Source organism: Rhinatrema bivittatum, chromosome 1, assembly GCF_901001135.1.
Source record: "Rhinatrema bivittatum chromosome 1, aRhiBiv1.1, whole genome shotgun sequence".
NCBI lineage: Eukaryota > Metazoa > Chordata > Amphibia > Gymnophiona > Rhinatrematidae > Rhinatrema > Rhinatrema bivittatum.
In genome coordinates this window covers 99,160,090-99,183,100 of record NC_042615.1, presented here as the reverse complement: position 1 = coordinate 99,183,100, position 23,011 = coordinate 99,160,090, and the positions used below count along the sequence as shown (strand labels likewise).

The following is a 23,011-nucleotide window of genomic DNA, read 5'->3' as shown; positions in this document are numbered from 1 at the left end:
TATTTGGGGGGGGTTCGGGAGGGTGGGGGATTTAATTTAAAGGGTCGGGGGTGGGTTTTAGGGGGTTTTAGTGTGCCGGCTCACGATTCTAACGATTTATAATGATAAATCGTTAGAATCTGTATTGTATTGTGTTCCATAACGGTTTAAGACGATATTAAAATTATCGGACGATAATTTTAATCGTCCTAAAACGATTCACATCCCTAGTAATGAATTTCTTTGCATGCATTTGCATTATTCATGCAGGCAAATTGCATGCAAAGAAAGTGATTGTAATAGGTGAGGGTATCTGGGCAGGGACATGCAAAATATCACATATATCACGCGATATACGTGATATAACAAGCATTATAGCCCTAACACAATTTGATGAATGACCCTATTCATTTTGTCTTATTGTTTTCCAGGTTCGTGGGCAGATCGTTCACCATTGCATGAAGCAGCCAGCCAAGGACGCCTCCTTGCTCTAAAAACCTTAATTTCCCAGGTAGAAAACTTATGTTTGACTTTATATTTCTATTCTTTTAAAATACTGTCGCTACTGTGTAAATGGTAGTAAACGTTTTTAACTTGAATATAGAATGCTGGTATTTTTATCTGTATATTATTATTTATTTTATATATTAAAACAATTTATATTCTACTAATAATAGATACAAATGCTAGGCAGATTGTTATGTTCTGGTATGGTTGTGGACCCTGGATCTTAGTGAGAGCTGACCCCTACCAACAGGGAGGAGCCCTGTGGGGACTCACCACAATAGGCGTGGCCTCAGCAGAGACGGACACAGTTAGTAAAGAGACTTTATTAGACTAGAATGTAGGTGAAGTACCCACAGAGTGTGATGGAAGACGCAGTCCAGAGTAGTAATGTGGCTCAGCAATGATATTCCCAGTAGTGGCCGGTGGAGCAGGTTATGACAAGGATCTCCTCCTCTAGATGAACACTTCTCAGAGGTAGATCCGGTAGTGGCCTGCAGCGCAGGGTATGGCAAGAATCAGCACTGATGTTGATAAGAGAAGTGCAGGAGGTCAGCAGAGCAGGATAGATGATGGTACTCACTCCAAAGTGTAGAAGCAGGTATGCTGAGGCGAGCATGGTAGTGGCCCGAGGCACGGGGTACACTGGAGGTTCCATCAGCAAGATAGTAGCAAACGAGTAGGGTACTCACAAGGCTGAACAAGGCTGAGTCCCAATATGAGTAGATGGATTCTCCAGGCAGGAAGACCCTCCAAGGAGCAGATAGCCAGAACGTGACAAGGCCCCCGAGAAGCGGGTACCTAAAGCATTCAAGACCCAGAGTACAGGAACAAGTTCAGAGTAGCGAATAGTGAAGCGTCTCCAAGAGGAGTGGAATTCAGCAGGAAGGAAGTCCTTGCTAACTTGTAGGAAGCAAAGTCCGAATAGCTTAAATACACTGGCGGGTGACATCATGCGGAGCGGACGCCCCCGAGGTTCCCTCCATGATGTGTTTAAGAGAGGGCCTGGCATGCACACGCACGTGCCCTAGGTAATCCCCGATTCAAGATGGCGGACAGGATCGCTCACGTCCTGGGGATGCTGGGGAAGGCGGCGTTTGCAGGTGGAGACTGCCACTCTTCCAAGAATTGCTGGTGCAGGGAAAAAGGAGGTGAACATCAGAGGTCACAGCTGTCTGCAACCGACGGGCGCAACACAGATCACAATATAATCAAAACAATAATACTGTAAACATTAAATAAAGCAATACAAAATACAATCATCAATATTAAAATAAATTCAGCTTGATAATTAAAATATACATTTTCCCTGAGTGAATGTTGTTACTTGTGAACAAACAAAAACGTTTTTAGTTGCTTGCAAAAGGTCAGAACACCGCCTGGTTTTTCTTAGCCAGTCTGGAAGGTTATTCCAGACTGGCAGAACACAAGGGGTGCAGCTCTAGAATCATCCCTTGACATATACTGAATATATCAGGGGTGGCCTATTCCAGTCCTCAAGAGTCACAGACAGGTCTGGTTTTCAGGATATCCAAAATGAATATGCATTAGATAGGTTTGCATGTACTGCTTCCATTGTATTTCTTGTATAGTCGTTGTGGATACCCTGAAAACCAGCCCTGTTTATGGCTCTTGATGGCCAGAACTGACTACCCATGGTATACATTAACTATTGGTTCTCTCAAATTTTCACAGAATAGTAATGAGAGGACTTTATAATACAACTTTCTTGATGAAATTACTCATCAGTATTTGTAAGTGAATCCTCCTGCTGGCTAAGCTGGGGTTATTGGGAAAGTTTTTGGAGGATCTAAATGCGAGAAGGTATTGAAAGCAATGCAGATTTATATTTTGCAGATGGGGGAGGGAGGGAAGATGGCCAACTTCTTCTATCTAGTGGAAGGGAGGGGATGATGTGGGAGAAGGATTGCCCTACACTTTTCATTTGAATGTGGTAGGTGACAGAAGATTTATCCACTTAGTGCTGATTTTCAGGACTAGCCAGTTTTGTTTAGGAATGAAAAGTGAAGTGCCCTAATTCTAGGCAACTAAATTTTATCCACTTAGGTTTAGTTTGATTTTTAGCTAAAAAATGTAGCTGGCTACATTTGGCTAAAACTCAGTTTAAATTAGAAGTTAAAATTTGGCCAGCTAAGTTAAACACTTAACAAATTTTAGAAAATTTACTGAGATGAAATTAAAAAATCCAAAAAATCTTTTCAGCCTGAGATGAAATTTAAATTTGACAAATTTAAACAAGATGAACTAGAATATTTAAAAGATCCTATTTATCTTTAGATGAATTACTTTACATTTCTGGAGGTCCATACTGAAAAGCATTTAGCTGGCTAACTCTGAAGATAGCCGGATAAATGAATATTTGGCCACTTGTCTGGCAAATTCTAGCCAGCTAATGAGATAACTGGCTAGAATTTAGCTGGCTAAGTTAGGGGTGTTACAAGGGCATAAGTGGGAGGAGTTGAGTTAGCTGGTTAAGTTAGCCAGCTAGCTCTGATATTCAGAGTTAGCTGGATGATTTAGCCTGCTAAGTATGGTCAGGCCAAAGAGCTGTCCTAAAATTAGGCAGATTAACCCCTAGAGACATCAAAATGCTGTAATATCACAGGCCTAACACCCACAATAAGAAAAAGGGGAGTGTTTACAGTAATATTTAGAGTTACCGCACCACATGGTAACATAGCGCTTCGCATAGGTAGTATTGCATAGTGTGGTAAACTTTTCATGCTCCGCGATACTTCCTATTTCACATCTCGCACTGAAAGAGAGAGAAATAGCTTGACATGAGTGTTGGTAGTGGTTTGGGTGCCAGTTTTTCATGCATGGTGAGATGTATGAATAGTATAGTACACCTTGGTGAAGATTTGACATCATTTGGAATGAGGAAAGTCTCACAAAGATGACATTTCTACTATGTTCTCTCACCCTAGCTTGATGGATTCTATAACAGGGTACCATCAAGCTAGGGTGAGATAACATAGTACAAAATTTCATCTTTGAGAGACTTTCCTCAATCCAAATGATGTCAAGTCTTCACTGAGGTGTACTGTGATATTCATATGTCTCACTATGCATGAAAAACTGGCCTCTATACCCTAAACCACCACCAACACCTCACCTTGAGCTATTAGCTGGCCCTCCTATAGGCATATAAATAGTTGCAACCTGTGTAGACCTACCCAGAGGCTCTCTCTCTCTCTCTCTCTCTTTATACCACCCCCCCCCCCCAGCCCAGAAATGGCCAAAATGCAATTCAAAAAATTTATTGCGGATTGCGTTACAGCTGTTTCAGTCATATTGCCCAGCTTAATGCTAGGAAAAAAGGTGTAGTTAAAACCATGTGATATTGCCCCTCATTTTCATAAACCCTGCCCAAACTCCTCCCTAATCTTGCCCCTTCCCAAATGCTATTATCACATGCATTATGGCATTAATGCATTATCGCCTTTATGTATTTTGATGAATGACCCTGATAGTTAGCTGGCTAACTTTAAGATTGCTGGCTATATTAAATAGTGCGGTTTCACTACTGAATGTACCTCCAAAGTTAGCCAGATAAGTTTATCCGTCTCTTTGCTAGCCAGACTGTGTCTGACTATGACCTCTTTGTATCTTGGAAACATTTGATATCACTATAGATGAATCATTAATGAATATAATACTAGGAAGTCTTTTTTTTTACTGCCTTAGCATAAGGGACAATGACAAAGAAGATGTGGTCACTATGTGTCTCAGATCCCAGCATAGCCACACCATCATATAAAATCTTAGATCATGAAGGGGCAGCAATCATATATTTGTTATCCAAGGATTTACCATAAGAACATAAGAGCATAAGATAAGGTATGCCAGGCTGGTTCAGACCAATGTCCATCAAGCCCAGCATCTCGTCCCCGACAGTGGCCAGTGTGGGTCAAAAGTATCAGGTAGATCACAAAATGTAGATCTATTTCTTGTTGCTTGCTCCGAATGAATCGTGGTGGCTTATCTTCTGATGAATTGTCAATTCTTAGTAGAAGTTTATCATATATGTACCTACTATTTTTCATGATTCTTAAAACACACATACATTTTTAAAGATATCCAGCTATTAAAAATCAAGTTTTGTTTTTTTTCACAGCACCCTGTTGTTCTCCATGATCATTCATGAGTTTTGAATAAATCAACATGGTGGCCACTGGGATCTAAGGATCAAAACATTAATACTTTTTAACCATTAGTTATGCATGATCTAAAAAACATAGAATAATATGCAGTGTCCTCATCTTTTTCTATGTGCTTCTCACAGAGAATCAGCCAGAACATTAATGCTGAGACTTTTTCAGACAACTATAACATTACTGCTTTAGCAGTCACTGCCCATGTGACTGTACTATGCTACAGGACACATGACTCTAAGAGCCAATGGATAGAGAAGGTGAATGTTTGAAGGAGCCCGGGTTTTGGGTGAAGTCAGATGGAGAGAGACAGAAACGGGATAAAGCAGAGCTGCTTACCTGTAACAGGTGTTCTCCCAGGACAGCAGGATGTTAGTCCTCACATGTGGGTGACATCATCATGATGGAGCCCAATCACGGAACACTTTTCACAAAGTTTCTAGAACTTTGACTGGCACACTGAGCATGCCCAGCATGCCACCAACCCTGCATCCAGCAGGTGTCCCCCTTCAGTCTTGTTTGTAGCAAAAAGTACGAGCGAAAAATAAAATAAGAAAACGTAAGCGAACCCAACTCCGTGGGGTGGCGGGCGGATTTCGTGAGGACTAACATCCTGCTGTCCTGGGAGAACACTTGTTACAGGTAAGCAACTCTGCTTTCTCCCAGGACAAGCAGGATGGTAGTCCTCACATGTGGGTGAATAGTGAGCTACAGGATACTCGAATAGAATGAACCAAAAACACCCAACGACGTTCAACAGGCACAACAACTGGGATGGTTTTGGGTAGGAGGGCAGCCTGAGTTTCTCAGTGGGTTGCAGGAAGGAAGTTGGGTTATTAAACTGGAAACAAATTACGCAGGACAGACTGGCCAAAGATGGAATCCTGCCTGCCAGTCTTGTCGAGACAATAATGAGCTGCAAATGTGTGGAGGGAACTCCATGTGGCAGCTTTGCAGATATCAGCAAGAGGTACAGAACGGAGGTGCGCCACTGACGTTGCCATGGCTCTTACTGAATGTGCTTTTACTTGTTCCTGTAGTGGAAGGCCTGCTTGTTGGTAGCAGAAGGAAATGCAGTCCACCAGCCAGGTGGACAGGTTCTGCTTGCCCACCGGAACTCCCAATTTGGTTGTATCAAAGGAGACAAACAGTTGAGTGAACTTCCTATGGACTGCAGTGCAGTCCAAATAAAAGGCAAGCACACATTTACAGTCCAAGGAATGCAGAGCCCACTCACCTGGTTGTGAGTGAGGCCTTGGAAAAAAAATAAGAAGTATTATGGACTGATGTAAGTGGAAATCAGAAACTACCTTTGGTAGGAATTTAGGGTGAGTGCGAAGTACCACATGATCGTGAAGAAATTTGGTATACGGTGGGTATGTTACCAGTGCATGTAGCTCACTGACTCTGTGAGCTGATGTTATAGTAACTAGAAAGATCACTTTCCAAGTGAAATGTCGAAGCTCACAGGAGTGCAGGGGCTTGAACGGAGGTCGCATGAGACATGCTAGCACAACATTAAGGTCCCATGCCGGAACCGGAGGACGCAGTGGAGGCTTCAGTTGTAGCAAGCCTCTCATAAAGCAACCTATAAGGTGTTGCGCAGAGATCGGGGCATCTCCTACACCTTTGTGGTAAGCGGCTATGGCACTGCCATGCACTCGGATGGAGGACGTTTGTAGGCCAGACTCCAAGAGGTGCCAGAGATAGTCCAGGAACCTTATTGTGGGGCAGGAAAAGGGATCTATTTCTTTTGTGGTGCACCATGAGGAGAATCTTTTCCATTTGAAATGATAAGATCTTCTAGTAGAAGGCTTTCATGAAGCTATGAGGACCTGGGACACACTGTCAGAGAGATTAAAGGATTGTAGTATTAACCTTTCAACATCCAAGCTGTCAGAGACAGGGAGTGAAAGTTCGGATGACGCAATAGCCCATTCTTCTGTGTTATCAGAGTTGGATCTGTGCCCAGGCGAATTGGTTGTTGGACTGAGAGGTTGCGTAGGATTGGGAACCAGGCCTGATGCGGCCAGTGAGGGGCTATGAGGATCATTGTGCCCCCGTCCTGCCGTAACTTCACGAGAGTCTTGCTGATGAGTGGAAGTGGAGGGTAGGCATATAGAAGACCCATTGCCCACGAGTGGGCGAAGGCATCTCGTGGTGGTGTGTTGTGGCTGTGGTGTAGAGAGCAGACATTGTCCACTTTGTGGTTGTGAATTGATGCAAAGAGGTCTATGTGTGGGCGGCCTCACTGGTGAAAAATTTGGTTTGCTTCAGTGGGCTCTAGGGACCATTCGTGGGGATGAAAGTTCCGGCTGAGGTTGTCCGCTATTACATTGTCCATGCCTGCCAGGTAGGTCGCTCTCAGTAGCATAGAATGGGAGAGAGCCCAGGCCCAGATCTGTGCCACCTCCTGGCATAGCAAGTAAGAGCCTGTGCCCCCTTGCTTGTTGAGGTACCACATTGCTACTTGGTTGTCTTCGGGATTGCCTCTCCTTGTTGGAGAGGCAATCCCGAAAAGCGAAGAGGGCATATCGAATTGCCCGGAGCTCCAGAAAATGTATCTGGTGCTTTGCTTCCTCTGTAGTCCGTTCCCTGGGTTTGGAGGTTGTTGACATGGGCTCCCCAACCCAGGTTGGATGCATCTGTTGCTAGAGTAATTTGAGGTTGCAGAGATTGGAAGGGTAGTCCTATCTGAAGATTGGACTCCTGTATCCACCAAGCTAGTGAGAGATGAAGCTGGTTGGTGACGTGGACAATGTGGGACATGTGTTGATTTGATTGGGACCACTGGGACTTTAAAGTCCATTGTGTTACTCTCATGGCTAGCCGAGCCATTAGGGTTACATAAACCGTGGACGCCATGTGATCTAACAAAGTTAGTAGATGACGAGCTATAATTGTTGGGCGAGTCTGCACTGCTTTGGCCAAGATTGATTATGTGCGTGCTCGGTCCTTTGGGAGAAATGCTTTGGCCTGGACAGTGTCTAGATTTGCTCCTATGAACAAAAGGGTGCGTGATGAAGACAGATGTGACTTGGGATAGTTTATTAGAAACCCCAAGGATTGTAATAGACTGATGGTGAAATGGAGGGAGTGGAGCACTTTCTGTCAGGATGGATGTCTGAGGAGCCAAACGTCTAGATACGGATAGACATGGATGTCGTTTTGTCGCAGGTGAGCTGTGACTACTGCCAGGCATTTCATGAATACATGGAGTGCTGATGCTAGGCCGAATGGCAGCACTCGGTATTGGAAATGATTGTGGCCTACTACAAACCTGAGGTATTTTCGATGAGGAGGGTATATGGCAATGTGGACATAAGGCTCCTGAAGATCTAGAGAGCAGAGCCAATCTCCCCTTTGCAGTAGAGGGAGCATGATGTCCAAGGTTACCATTCTGAACTTTTCTTTGTGGAGGTGTTTGTTTAGGGTGCGTAAGTCCAGAATAGGACAAATACCGCCTGACTTTTTTGGAATTAGAAAATACCGAGATTAGAATCCTTGACCCCATTGCAGCCGAGGTACCGGTTCTATGGCATTGGAGCGCAGGAGGGTCGAGAGCTCTGTCTCAAGAAATGAAGTGTGTTTTGTTAGACCCCCACGCTGGAGAAGGTGGAAGGTTTGGTGGTAGCGTGAGGAAGTTCAGATGGTAACCGTGGGTGACCACAGAAAGGACCCATTGGTCTGTTGTAATTGTGTGCCATATGTTGGCAAAATGGCACAAGCGGCCTCCTACTGGAATGGGTGTGGAAGGTGGGGGTTTATTTATGCGCTCTAGTAAGGAGTCAAAACCCTGATGCTGGACCAGTCTGCGGGACTGGTTGGGGTTTTGAGGCCCTGGGTTGTCAAGGCTGACCTCTTTGGGAAAGTCTAGGCTGTCGAGTGTGGGATGGAGGTGGGTAATACCTATGTGGCTTATAGGATATCCTTCAAGAATCCCACCGAAAAGACCTCTTGGTAGATGGGAAGTCCGAGGGGAGAGTGGACAGCTGGCGCAAGGTGTCATGGTGATCTTTTAGTTGCGCTACTGTTTCTTGAATTTTGTCACCAAATAAATTGTCCCCTGTACATGGAAGGTCTGCCAAACTTTCTTGGACTTCCTGGTGTAGGTCAGAGGACTTGAGCCATGCCCAGCATCTGGTGCTTATGCCTGCCACCGATACTCTTGAGGCAGTTTCAAAGATGTCAAATGCTGCCCTCACTTCATACTTTCCAGCATCGAGTCCTTTCTGAAGGATTGTGGTAAGTCCTTCCTGATATTCATCTGGTAGGGTTTCAGAGAATTTTTGGACTTTCTTCCAAAGATTTCTTGAGTACTGAGTCGTGTATAGCTGATAAGCTGCAATACATGCCATCAGCATAGAATCATGGAAGACTCTTCGTCTGAAGGCGTCCAAGGATTTCTGTTATTTACCTTGAGGGGCAGAAGAATGAGGCCGGGATCTCTTGGCTTTCTTTTGGGAAGACTCAATGACCACAGATTGATAGGGTAGTTGGTTTTTTTGAAACCCTGGAGTTGACTGGACCAGATAGGTGACATCAGTTTTTCTGTTCACTGGTGGAACTGTGCCAGGGTGTTCCTAGGTGCATTGTAACAAATCAAGGAGCACTTCATGTACTGGAACTGCCTTTACCTCCTTATGGACATCCACAAATTGTAGTACCTCAAGCATCTTATGAATGGCATCCTCCTCCGTTTGTAGTTTATTAGGGATGGTTTCAGACATCTCCTTAATGAAGTTTCAAATGTGAGGTCTTCAGGAGGGGAGCGGTGGCATTCTTCTGGGGGTGAAGGCTCTGATAGGAGTTCATCCGAGTCCTGAGTGTCAGAAGAATCATCACCCCCTGGGATCATATGGTGCATCTCCAACACCATATGGCTCTTCAGATGGAGGTAAGGGTCCAAATCAAGCCGGATCTGGTGGTGGCACCAATGGGAAAGGTGGAGGCACCAATGCGGGCACCGAGGACAGTGATGGCATCGATGGAATCGGTGCTTTCGATGGACATCGGGGAGGCAACAGACCCGATGGTCCTGAAACCGGCTCCGGCATCAGTAAAATGTGTTCCTCATCCGAGGACAACGGAATATGTATCGGTGTCTGTGGTCTTGGAGGTGCCAATGGCAAGGAAGGAGCAGGCACCGATGGCAATGCACCGATTAAGGCATCCAGGTGTTCGAGAAGCGGAGCCAACATGGTGGGCATCGGTTCGGGTGTCGGCATGGGAGCCGGTGCCGGTGGAGATTGGAATCCCCAAAGTACCTGGAGTACTGCCTCTTGGACCATCCGGTCCAATTCCTCCCAGAAGGTTGGCAGCACAGCCACTGGGGTTGGAGGGTCAGAAGGCATTGCCGGAGGGTCCACATGTATCAGTGGAGTCTCGGCTCCCAGCACCGGTGCCAGTAGGAAATGCCTCAGTGTCCCAGGTCCAGAGGGGGATGGGCCCCTTCTCCCCAGGACTTCTTGGCCGGTGGTTCTGTCGATGTCAATGGCTTTCTGGTGGCGGCATTGGAAGAAGGCTCACGTCGATGGCGGTGATGGTGTTTTTCCCGATGCTCAGTCTGGTCCTTCTCCGGCACCGAGGCGGAAGATGTCAATGCCTTCGAACATAAAGAAGCTGGTAAAAGACGGTCACCGGTGTCTCGATGGCATTGAGACTTCGATGGAGATGGAGTCTTTGAAGGGGAAGGCTTCTGACTCTGTGTAGCCTTGGCTGGAGTAGACGGAGACTTTCGTTTAAAAAGGTGCTCCATCTTCTCCAAGCAGGCCCTACAGCCTTTTGGCATCATCTGTGCACAGCTAGTGCACCGTTGGACTTTGTGAGTGGGCCCCAAGCATAAGACACATACATCGTGAAGGTCCATAATGGACATGGTCCTCTGACCCCAGTCGCCATCTTTTTGAAAAAATAAGGGCAGCACATGGTCGGTGGCCGTCAGACACCGAAGAAAGCACCGCTGGGAACCGACCACAAGGGACGAGATAAACTTACCGGTGTCAATGGAGGTCGGTGATCAATGGGGGACCCCGGGATGGGGGAAAACTTTTAGATTTTTGAAGTAAGTTTCCGTGAGGAAAACATTGTGAGGAATTCTCACAGAACTCCAGAAATCCGTGAGGCTACTGCTGTGTAGAAAAAAAGAGACTGAAGGGGACCCCTGCTGGATGCAGGGTTGGTGACAAGCTGGGCATGCTCAGTGCGTGTTGCGTCTGTCGGTCTTAGACGGCTTCGCCCCGCCTACCTCTCTCTACTTGTGGCTCCTCCTGCTCATCTTGGACTGATGGCTGCCGCGGCGTCTGTTTGCCGACCTCTCTGGTGTCCCCGGACCGGCTTTTGTGCTGCCTCCCACCATGCTCCTTCAAGGTACCTCTAGGGCGCGCGTGTGCACGCCACCCTCATCTTTATTTCCAGGTTGGCACGAACCTCAGGGGCATCCCCCTGTTCTGACATCACGATTCCAGGTTATATCTGCCTACTTCATTTGCTAGCTCGTCGAGTTAGCAACCAGAACTATACGGATGGGATTTGCTCTCCGTTCCTAAGCTACTCTGCCACTCCAGGTCTACTGGAACTCTTACTACCCTTCGGGGTCACTAACGGGGTACCCGTTCCTCGGGGGCCTTTCTGCTTCTTTCAGGTGCTATCAGGAAACCGGTACTTGCTCTTCGAGGGCCCATGTTCCCTGTGTCGCTGCCTGCAACCTTCTCCTTGGAAGAACTAACTACAGTCATCATCTGTGAGTACAAGAAACATCTCTCTCTACAGTACAGCTTCACTGGAATCAGGTACTCACTCCTCGAGGGCCTGCCCTCTGCTCCGGTGCCAGATCTCTCGTCTAGTGAAATCTTGGCTACTGTTAGTGAGTACAACGCTACCGAGTCTCTCTGCTCTAAGGGATCAGGTACTCGCTCCTCGAGGGCCTGCTCTCCCTGTCTTGGAGCTCTCCTATTCTACTTGGGACTCTGAATGCTAATTCTATTGTGTGCTCATAACTCTCAGTCTCTTCCCACTACAGCACTGCTTACAGAGTAACCGTTCCAGCGTTCTGTGAGAGACACACCCAGCCGGGCTCTACAACCAGTACTCACTACTGCCACCTCTGGTGGTTCCATATACTGTTTAATAAAAGATTCAAATCTGTGTTTGTCTGTCCGGAGTTTAGCCTGACACTGTGGTTCCTCACGGGTCTGGCCCCCCCATGGGCGTGGTCAGCTGCCACAGTGTCCAAGGATCCACCCAAACACCAATAACCATAACAGTGAGCCAGTCAAAGTTCTAGAAACTTTGACAAAAGTGTTCCGTGATTGGGCTCCATCCTGATGATGTCACCCACATGTGAGGACTACCATCCTGCTTGTCCTGGGAGAAAGGCTAGCTCTGTCTCAGCTGGTAGAGATTTGCTAATCTCTGCAGGGATCTGGACAGTATGTTTCGTGCTTAAGTAGGGCAGGTAATCAAAAGAACAAAGAGAGGCGTATGCAATAAGGTGTGCCCAGCATAGCACACAGATTTACAGATGGTTGAACATGTGTTTTGGATGCTCTAGACTAGCATCCAATGCAATAAGATTAGTGCATCCAAAACACACACCCAAATAAATTCATAACCGATAGCGGCCATCACGTATAAATTCCATGTAGATGATGCTATTAGCTGTTACCCCCAATGCAGAAAATCTCTGGGCCCAACACACATTTTTTAACTTTCACAAATTTAACTCCAGTCCTGGAGGTGACGTAAAGTCAATCTGCCAATCAAGGGATAATGAGAAACTAAAAAATACTGTCCTCTGTAGTTCCTCCTACTTAGTGTTGCTGTGACAATTAAATTTACTGCTTGTGGTGTTGGAAAATAAATGTATACTGACTTGATATAAAAAATAAAAAAATGTATTCTGAATGCACAATTTAGATGCCCATAGCAAGGAGGCACTTAGCTATGAGTGTCTTCAGCCACCCCAGCAAAACTGGCCAGAAGAAGCAGGATAAAAACGAATGCTCATATTCAGGTAGGTTTTAAAAGTGTTGCTCACGCAAAAACAGCCCCATAAACATGCATGTGTGCCATGTGCGAGCAACGCAAATTTTAAGAAGCCGGGTAGTAAGCACATACAGAATAAGGAGGCAGAAAAGAAACGGGGCATGATTTTGAGCCAGAGTGGTTCTGAACACCAGAGGGGGGAGAGAGAAAGAAAAATAATCTGACACTCTATATACCTCCCACTGTAAGAGAGACACTTTCAACTCAGGGTGGGTTTTTTTTTGGGGGGGCGGAGTTACATTGGTCTGCCTAAGGCACAGGGGACTATAGACCTTTTTCAGTGTGCGACTTATTGCATTGGCCCCAGACAGCATGAGCTGCAGCAGGATTTCCTGTCCCTGTATTACAGTGTGGAAAGCTATTGACTGCTATATCTCCAGACAGAAAAATCTGAAAAAGGCTCCAGGATCTGGGAGTAAAGATTTAAGATTCATCCAGTATTCTTGGGGAAGCATGTGTACTTCCTGACAGACACACAAGAGCATAGACTTTGGCATAAGACTTTGCATTACTTTCTGAGCTGCAACTTCTCTTTTGTGACCTTCCCCCATTACATAAAATATAGTTATTTATCTGCATCACCTGACAACCTATGGATTACAAGTAAATCTAGTTCTTATTTATCTAAACTTTAAGCTTTTACTCCTCGCCCCCATCATTGTACCCTAGGGGTGGAAGGGGTGTATCTTTTGCTTATCTCAGCTATACCAGCATTGGTAGGATGTTCATTTCTTGCCTTTCTCTCTGGAGCTTCCCAGAGACAGATGGAGCAAATCTTAATTACCTGGGAGTTGTGATCATCATCAGCCTTTTTATAGGACCATTTTTTGAGGCTTTTATACAAAGGGACCTTAGTGGTGGAGGGAGGGAGAAGCACAGAGATCAAGCAAGACCTGTGACAGATTGGGTAGACCAAGTGGTCCTTATCTGCCAACATCTTGAATGTTTCTCTGCTCAAGCTGCATACCCTGAATGTTTCACATTTCAGCTTTCCAGTGATCATGCCATGTGACAAATGTTTTCCCAGATATTGTAACTTAAAGATCACCTAGGAGATGCCAGAGAGCCAAACCTAAGATGGCTGTGTAATCCTTTTTCTTTTGCCTCCTGGGATAAAACCCTTTATTATTTGGTTTCTTTTTCGTACCTTTTACGTGTTATTTTTGCACTCTCTGGCATGTTACTTCCTCTTTAATGTTCCTGTGGTATCTTTTCGCTGACATCTCGAAGGCCAGGAGCGTTGCACAGATAAGAAGTCCTGATCTGAGACAGCTCATTCAGTCTGCCCTTGACATGGTGGCACATTTGAAAAAGAAGCGACTGTTTGATTTGGCTGCTGGGGGAGTGCTACGCACTGTTTTTTCTAGCTGATGGGTGGAGGATTTGCTGTGGTGGGATGGTGCGAACAAGATCTTCATTTAAACTCTGGAATTTGTTAACAGAGGATGTGGTTAGTGCAGTTAGTATAGCTGTGTTTAAAAAAGGATTGGATAAGTTCTTGGAGGAGAAGTCCATTACCTGCTATTAAGTTCACTATGGGGTAGATCTTTAAAAAATACGCGATCGCGTACTTTTGTTCGCGCACCAGGAGCGAACAAATGTACGCTGGATTTTATAAGATATGCGCGTAGCTGCGCGTATCTTGTAAAATCCGGGGTCGGCGCGCGCAAGGGGGTGCACATTTGTGCATCCTGTGCGCGCCGAGCCCAACGTGTGCTGCCTGTTCCCTCTGAGGCCGCTCCGATTTCGGAGCGGCCTCGGAGGGAACTTTCCTTCACCCTCCCCCCACCTTCCCCTCCCTTCCCCTACCTAACCCACCCACCCCCCGGCCCTATCTAAACCCCTCCCCTACCTTTGTCGGCAAAGTTACGCCTGCTTTCAGCAGGCGTAACTTTGCACACGCCGGCCGGCAGCCCCGCTCCATCCTCCGGTCCCGGGGGCTGGTCCGGAGGCCTCGACCACGCCCCCGGGCCGGCTCCACGCCCCCGGGCCCGCCCCCAAAACGCCGCGGCACGCCCCCGAAACGCCGCGTCGTTTCGGGAATGCTCTGGACATGCCCCCTCCCGCCCCTTTTCGAAAGCCCTGGGACTTACGCGCGTCCCAGGGCTTTATGCGCGCCGGCGGCCTATGCAAAATAGACGCTCCGGCGCGCGCAGGCCTTTTAAAATCCGCCCCTTAGAGAATAGCCACTGCCATTAGCAATGGTAACATGGAATAGACTTAGTTTTTGGGTACTTGCCAGGTTCTTATGGCCTGGATTGGCCACTGTTGGAAACAGGATGCTGGGCTTGATGGACCCTTGGTCTGACCTAGTATGGCATTTTCTTATGTTCTTATGTTCTTAAGCTGCTGGGTCATGAGGCTGTGATTGGCCTATTCATGCTTTTCTAAGTACTATATGGAAGTATATGACATTTTCTCATGGTGAGATGTACTGTGTTCTCTTTGTTGTTGGACTCTCTTATCTACATTTTTTAAGTTAGTTTTTGCCTGGGTTGTCTCTCTCTCTGGGAATTGAACGGATTCTGATCAAGTTACTTTGTGCTTTCACTTGGAAACCAGTTTTTTCTGGACATTTGCTCTTTCTTCTTGGCTGGTCTATTTTTATTCACATTTCTGGGTTTTGATGAAGATGGAATAGAAACCTTCTTATGCAGCCATACTTGCTAAATTTAATAGAGCAACAAGAGGATCCACAGATCCCTGCTGATGCATCAAGGACCAAGTTGACTTTGGGCTGTACACAGGGGCCTGACATTACAGTTGCCAATCTATCCTTTGGAATCTCTTTGAGGTATAGAACACAACTCTCCCTGCTTAGGGCCCATTGTTTGGGTTCAGGCTGTCTCCTCCTCTGTTACCAACAGCACTGTTGATTTTGTGCCCGTTGGCACCTGGTTGATGTCTGTTGGTCCCCTTTTGTTTTGGGGAGCAGCCTGTAGCTAGGGATTCACCCATGTGTGAGGACTACCATCTTGCTTGCTTTGGAAAAAGCAGTTATTTACCTGTAACAGGAGTTCTCCAAGGACAGCAGAATGTTAGTCCTCATGAAATCTGCCCACCATCCTGTGGAGTTGGGTTTCTTCTTTTGTTATTTTTTTGATCTAATTCTAAATTATAAGACTGAAGAGGGACCTCATGTAGGCTTATGGTATAGGGCATGCTGGGCATGCTCAGTATGCTGTCAAAGTTCTGGAAAGTTTGAAAGAAGTTTTCCATGCTGGGCTCCATCTGATGATGTCACCCATGTATGAGGACTAAAATCTGCTGTCCTTGGAGAACACCTGTTACAGGTAAGCAACTCTGCTATCTCTGCTTATTTATTTATTTTGGCATTTTTATATACCGACATCCGTATGCACATCGTATCGGTTTACATAAAACATAAACAGTGTCGCCATGACGACAGGCGTAGCCTTTACAGAGAACAAAAACTGTATCAAGAGGTTAAACATAGGATAATACGATATATTTTTGAAATATAGATTAACTAGGTACAGTGTCTTTGAAGGCATATTAGAGGTTGTAAAGGGATAATCTTAGATATTAAGATTATTAAATGCTAGACAACAAGGCCAGGAGAACTATATCTGCAGGAAACCTGTATATACCAGTCAATATTTACAATATTACAATATTTTAATACAATAATCACTGAAGTCAATATAGTATAAAACAACACTCTGCATTCATTCAATCACATTGTCGGGTGGTTTGAAATAATGAGGGGTATTTGAGGGGAAGGCCTGTAGAAACAGCCAAGTTTTTAGTTTTTTTTTTAATTTAGGGGTGGAGGTTTCAGTGGGTAAGTCTGGAGGCATGGAATTCCATAGGGTGGGGCCAGCCAGTGAAAAGGCTCTTTTTGTTATGGAGATGAGTTTGGTGGATTTGATCGAAGGGGGTCGGAGCGTTCCTTGGTGGTTGGAATGAGTGGGTCTTGAGGAGGTACGTGGTATGAGTGGAGGGTTGATCCAATGAGTGTTCTCATTTATGATGCATTTATGAATGAGGGATAGGGATTTGTATAAGATTCTCGATTTAATTGGTAGCCAATGTAGCTCCATGAGTGCTGGTGTAATATGGTCTCTCTTTTTTGAGTTTGTGAGGATGCGTGCTGAGGCATTCTGTAAAAGTTGTAGTGGTTTGGTATGGGTGGAAGGGAGGCCTAGTAGGAGGGCATTACAATAGTCTATTTTAGAAAAAACAATAGACTGTAAGACGGTGTGAAAGTCTGTGAAATATACCAGTGGTCTGAGTTTTTTAATCATTTGCAGCTTGAAGAAGCAGTCGCTGAGGATAGATTTTATAAATGGTTTCAGTTTGAGCTGGTCATCGATCATAACACCAAGGCTTCGGGTGTGAGTGGGGAAGGTTATGGATGAGTAAGATGGGGGAATGGCTGGTAAAGGGCGTTTAGAGGAGATAATGAGGAGTTCCGTTTTCTGAGAATTGAGAGCCAGGTGCCTGCTGGTGAGTAGTAGGTTAATAGAGGTGAGGCAAGATTCCCAGTTTTGGAGAGCGGTTTGAAGGGAGTCTGTAAAAGGGAGGAGAATTTGAACATCATCTACGTAGATGAAGTGTTTGATACCTAGACTGGTGAGGAGATTGGCAAGAGGGAGCATGTATAAGTTAAATAGAGTTGAGGAGAGAGAGGAACCTTGGGGAACGCCTCGGTCAAGGCTAATTGGGTCGGATTCATAGTTATCAATGGTGACTGAGTAGTGTCGATTTTGTAGGAAGGACTTTATCCATGAAAGGGCATTTCCAGTGATACCAATACTCATGAGAATGTTAATAAGGATACGGTGATTAACAGTATCAAAAACTGCAGAGATGTCCAACATAGCCAGGAGATAGGAGTTGCCACTGTCCATTCCTTTGATTATAGTGTCTGTAAGGGAAAGAAGCAAGGTTTCTGAACTGAGGTGTTTCCGGAAACCATATTGTGTGGAAGAGAGGATATTATGTTGATCAAAATATTCAGATAGGCGAGAGTTTACTAGTTTTTCTAGGATTTTAGAAAGGAAAGGGAGATTGGAGATGGGTCTGAAATTAGATAAAATTGAGGGATCAAGATTGGGTTTTTTAAGAATGGGTTTCACCACAGCTTGTTTTAGTATGTTAGGGACTGAACCTTGTTCCAAGGATCGGTTGAGTATGTCAGAGAGGGGTTTAGAAATGGTTTTAGGAATGGATAGGAGGAGTTTGGTAGGAATTGTTTCAGAAGGGTGTGAGGAAGGTCTCATCTTTTTTAATATATTTTCTATTTCCAGAGAGGAGGAGAGTTTAAAGGAGGAGAGTGTAGCTGACTGATTGATAGTGGGTAGTATCACATTGTCAGAGTTGAGGGAAAACTGAGCAGTGAGTGTGGTGACTTTGTTTTGAAAGAAGTAGGCTAGTTCATTGCACCGTTTTTTAGATGTCGGTTCTTGTGGTTGGGTTAGAGTGGAATTGGTAAGCTTAGAGATCATGGCAAAGAGAGCCTTGGCATTGTATTGGAGATTGTGAATTTTTTTGGCATAATATTCTTGTTTAGTTTGTAGAATAGCTTTCCTGTAGTTGTGCATGAGTTGATAATAAGAGGGTTTTTCTGCTGGGGAGGGATGGTTACGCCAGTGTCTTTCTGAGGTTCTGAGGAGTGTTTTGAGATTTTTGAGTTCAGGCGAGTACCATGGTTTTTTGTTTGATTGGGCAGGTTTAATAGTTTTCAGTGTAATAGGGCATGTTTGGTTTGCAATATTAAGGGTGACCTCAAACCAAGTGCAGATGGCATTGTCAGCTGAGGAGAGGTCAATTTGGTCGGGTATACTTGAGCAAGCTGTTGTGAGGGTATCTAAAGGACAAGTTTTACGGTATTCAAAGGAGTGTGGATGAGGTGAGAGGGAGGGGGTAGACTGTTGTAGTGCGAGGGTAGTTTTAATGATTGTGTGGTCAGACCATGGTACAGCTAGACAAGATGGGGAGTTGAGGGTATTGACGGCGGAGTTAGTGAAAATGAGGTCAAGGGTGTGACCAGCCTTGTGTGTGGGGGAGTGTATGATTTGTGTAAATCCCATTGCTTCAAGAGAGGAAATGAAGGCTTCACAAGCTGGAGATTGCGGGTAAGAGTCAACATGGAGGTTAAAATCATCAAGGAGAATAGTAGGGAGATCAGTGGAAAGTGAGTCAGCAAAGAATTCGATAAGAGGTGAGGAGTCATTCTCTAGGAGACCAGGGGGATGTAGATAAGGCACACTTGGAGGAGTTTTGATTTAAAAAAGCCAATTTCATATCTAGTGGGAAAGTTGCACTTTTGGGAGATAAGTTTTAGTTCTTTTTTTGCTATGAGGAGTAATCCTCCTCCTCTTTTCTTTTTGCGGGGTATAGAGAAGAAGTCGTAAATTTCAGTGGGTAGTTGGTTGAGAAGAGAGATATCATGGGGTTTTAGCTATGTTTCAGTTATGGCGCAGATCTCGGGCTTGTTGTCGGTGAGGAGATCATGAAGTAAATGCATTTTCTTTTGGAGCGATTGGGCATTGAAAAGGAGTAAGGATATTAGGGAGAGGCCTAGAAATTGAGTGAGGAGGGATAATAGGACAGGGATTAGCCTTCTTTGTAGCTGGGTGGAGGGGGTAAGGGTAGGGGAAATAATGTTTTGAGTAGTATTTTCTTTGGGTGGAGAGTGGACAGTAGCATGAGCATGAGATTGGTGACATAGTTGTATGTTGGGGGGGTGAGATTCAAGAAAGCAGTGTGGGGATCAATTGCAAGTAGTCAGGGAGGGGCCAAAGAGGAAGGTGGAGATAGATGGACACAGTGTGTAAAAACAATGCAAACACATTGTGGTGCACCAGGGGGGTGCACTAAAACTGCGAGGCGTGTTAGTTTTCCCGGACTCCGATGAGTCTAGTGCCGGTCTGCATGAGGAGGTGAAGGAGGAGACGAGGAGCGCAGGCAGAGGAGGTATTTTCGGTCGGGACTTTAGATTCAAGAGAGCTCCGGTCTCAATTTGCTGTTTATGGGCATTCCGGTGGTCGCACCAAGGGGCAGGCCCTTAGGTCGCGCTCCTTCGTGCGCGCGACGCCCGGTGCGCGGCGCCGCAGAGATATGCCCAGATTTAAAGGGCAGTGAGGGCCGGCCTCCCAGGCGTCAGCGGACGCGGCTCGCAAGCCTGGTTGGTGGCTTGGGGGCACAGGGAGGGATCGTGGGCGGCCCTAAGAAATGGCGCGGCCCTTACTTTGTGAAGTATTCTTTTTCTCTGTTTTCTTTTTGTTCGGTGGCTCCTGAATCAGTGATTTTTCTCTTTTTCTCAGTTGGGGGGGGGGGTTTCTTATTCGGAGATTCCTTTTTTCTTTCTCTCTCTGCCGGTGATTTCAGATTCTCGCGACAGGTTTTTTGCCTCTCTCTCTTCCGGATTGGTCACAGTTGCTTCCGGTGTGGCTGGGGCTGTATTGGGTCGGGTCGGCAGCGCGACACAGGAAACAGCCCATATGGGTGCTGACACCAACTCATGGATCCTCCCTCGGCCTGCCCACCTCCCGGCGACCACCCACCAACACTGCCGGCATCTATCCAGAGAGGCTGCAACACCGAAGGCGCTTGCGCCGATGAGCACAACAAAGGAGCTTGCCCTTTTGTGCGCCCTTTCGTGTGTGCCTGAAGTGAGGCCTGTAGATTCTCTTCTCTTCTGCTCCTCTGCCTTGACAACACAACACAAGAATAATGGAGCAGGAATACCTTACAACATCTAAGATAGAATATGGTTCACATAAAAACCTTAGAAGATCTCCTAAAATTAAAAGGCATAGAAACACTTACCTAATATACCCCACAATAAACAACTCCTCAGCAGCTCACTCCTACCTAATGTTCTCACTGCTTCTTCTAAATGCACAGTCTATTGCAAACAAAATCCCACTAATAAACAATTTACTCAAAGAATTAAACCCGGCCATCTTCTGCATCACCGAAACCTAGCTGAACAATAATGATTACACACTCTTAAATCAAATTGAACATCCCAATTATGATATCTTTCACTTCCCTAGTCCTAAACGGAGAGGCAGGGGACTACTAATCATTAGTAAAAAAGGGCTCAAACTTATTCCATACAAGTTAGAGGTTAACCCTCCTAACAAAGTGGAAATACTTAAATTGCCACAATTGCCACAGTAGTGCCCCTGGACTACTTCAAAAAGACTGTTCAGCGCTTATCAAAGCATTCACCAAAGCATTCCCTTCACCTGAATCTATTATCAGAGTAGGTAACTTTAATTTACATGTTGATAAAACAAACAAATCCTCAACATGTGAAACCTTTTTAGGAACCATGGAGGCATGGGATGGCCACAATTTGTAACTGAACCTACACTCAAAACTGGGCATACTCTAGATCTTATATTCACCAACCACAACAATTGCAGGATAAATACCTCTCACATGATTCTACCTTGGTCTGACCATCAATTACTTAAAGCTAATATAACCATCTTCAGCACAACAATACAAAACCCAAACTTCAACCAGCCATTCACCTCAGAAAAAGGAGCCAGAACTACTCGCTGACACTATAAAAGATAAAACGGGGCCGACTCGCCTCGTGCGGGGAGGGCCCCCCCCCTTAACATTGCGTCTGCCGAGGGGGGGGGACCCCCCACCACCCTACCTGAGATCCTGGGCGATCCCGCGGCGGCGCGTGATTCCCCCATGGGCGGAGAGCGGCGGACGTCATCGCGTTGAGGACGCGCCGGCGCTGCCGCGTGCGTCATCGACGCGATGACGTCGGCCCGGGGTCTCTCTAGAGACACCAGGGGGCCTTTAAAGGGGCGGCGAGCGCGGGCCTCGGCCTTTCCCTTGCCTGCGCTCGCCGGTTCGTGAGCCGTGGAAGTGAGCCGTTTTCGCCCGGAGCATTAGGGGGCAAGGCAGGAGGCCGCGCGCGGCGTCGGCGGGACAGTGAGGCGTTCGGAGGGTCGGAGGAGCGGGAGCAGGCGCCGAGCGGGTGCCTGAGGCGATCGAGGACCCAGGAAGTAATTTCGAGTGAACTGCTGCGTTGGGGCGGTGTCCTCGGCACCCGGATCAGCTGCGGCTCCGGGATCGAAGCGCCGGTCACACAGGCAGCACTGCAGCACGAGCAGCTGCAGTGCGGAGAAAGGAATTAAAAAAAAAAAAAAAAAAGCGGATCGCGGCGCATGGCAGCATAAGGACCTCAGCCCTGCAAGGTTAATGCTACGAATCCACGTGGAGCCCACGCGACCGGGACCAGGAGGAGAATCAGCCATCGGGTGGCTCTGGAAAGACAGCACAGATCTCTGCGTCAAGGAGCTGCAGGATACGGAAGCAGTGCTGAGGAGAATTTGGGAGGCAGCTGATTGAATTTCAAGAGGCAGGCGGAACTCCCGGCACAGCCGAGCGCAGGGCACCACGTGGACAACCGACCGCAAGGAATCCGGAGCTGACTGCAGGAGCAAACAAGGAAGCCCCAGTGCTCCCCTCCCCCATCGGTTGGAAGCCAAAACCGTGAGTAGACAATCATAAACTGTGAATAAAGACAGAAAGCAGTCCTGTGTGTTGATTGGGAACATGCCAGGGAAAGGACCAGCGAGAGCCCGGGGGGGAGCAAGGCAGAAGAGGGGCGAGGATCTACGGGACGGACCGGCGCATCCTGCCCCAGGATTGGGAGAGGGGGAACGAGAGGCCGGGAGGAGGCGAGGACCAATGACTAGAAATTTCAAAGAGGCACGGCCGGCGGAAAAGGCCAACAAGGTGCAGGCAAAGAAGAGCGGAAGGGGGCGGCAGCAGGCGCAGCCAGCGCCGGTCGGACAAGGCAGACAACACGAGCCTACGGGCATGCGGCTCGAGTCGGGACAAGGAGGCCCATTCCAGTGGGGATGGCCCATGTGGCCTGCAACAGGCATGGGAGCCGTGCCACCCTCGGGAGCATCCGGCCCATCACCAGAGGCTTCGTCACAAGGCGTGGCGGGAGGAACCCAGCAAGGTGCCCAGGCATGGTTGGCCACAATGGCTAACCCTTATCAGCAGCACATGTACCCACCATGGTGGCAGGTGCCTCTGCCGTGGTACAACCAGGCGGCCGGGGGCACGATGGCCACTCCGGATAGGGCCGTGGGAGCCCAAAAGGATTTGAAGTCTGCCCAAGTGCGAGAGGGACAGAGCGGATTGAGGCCGCAACGCAAGAAACGGACTGCGGAGAGCGAGGCCCGCAGAGGCAAGGTTACACCAGGAACTGAGTGTCGAGGAAGCGAGACGAGCTCGGGGGAGGACAGCGAGCCACAAGTGCAGGCTGGAGCAGCGGACGTGGTGGTCGGAGC

The 23,011-nt window shown here is 46.9% G+C and overlaps 1 protein-coding gene across 6 annotated transcripts in view; it reads left to right on the top strand.

Annotated features, from left to right (window-relative positions):
• Positions 1–23,011, top strand: part of ASB5 (ankyrin repeat and SOCS box containing 5) — a 216,665-nt gene that overhangs the window by 101,838 nt on the left and 91,816 nt on the right. For all 6 annotated transcript variants that reach the window (XM_029579143.1, XM_029579056.1, XM_029578976.1 and 3 more), the window contains one exon: positions 411–490. In XM_029579143.1, coding sequence (XP_029435003.1) covers positions 411–490 — 80 coding nt within the window. The remainder of the gene's footprint in view (positions 1–410; positions 491–23,011) is intronic.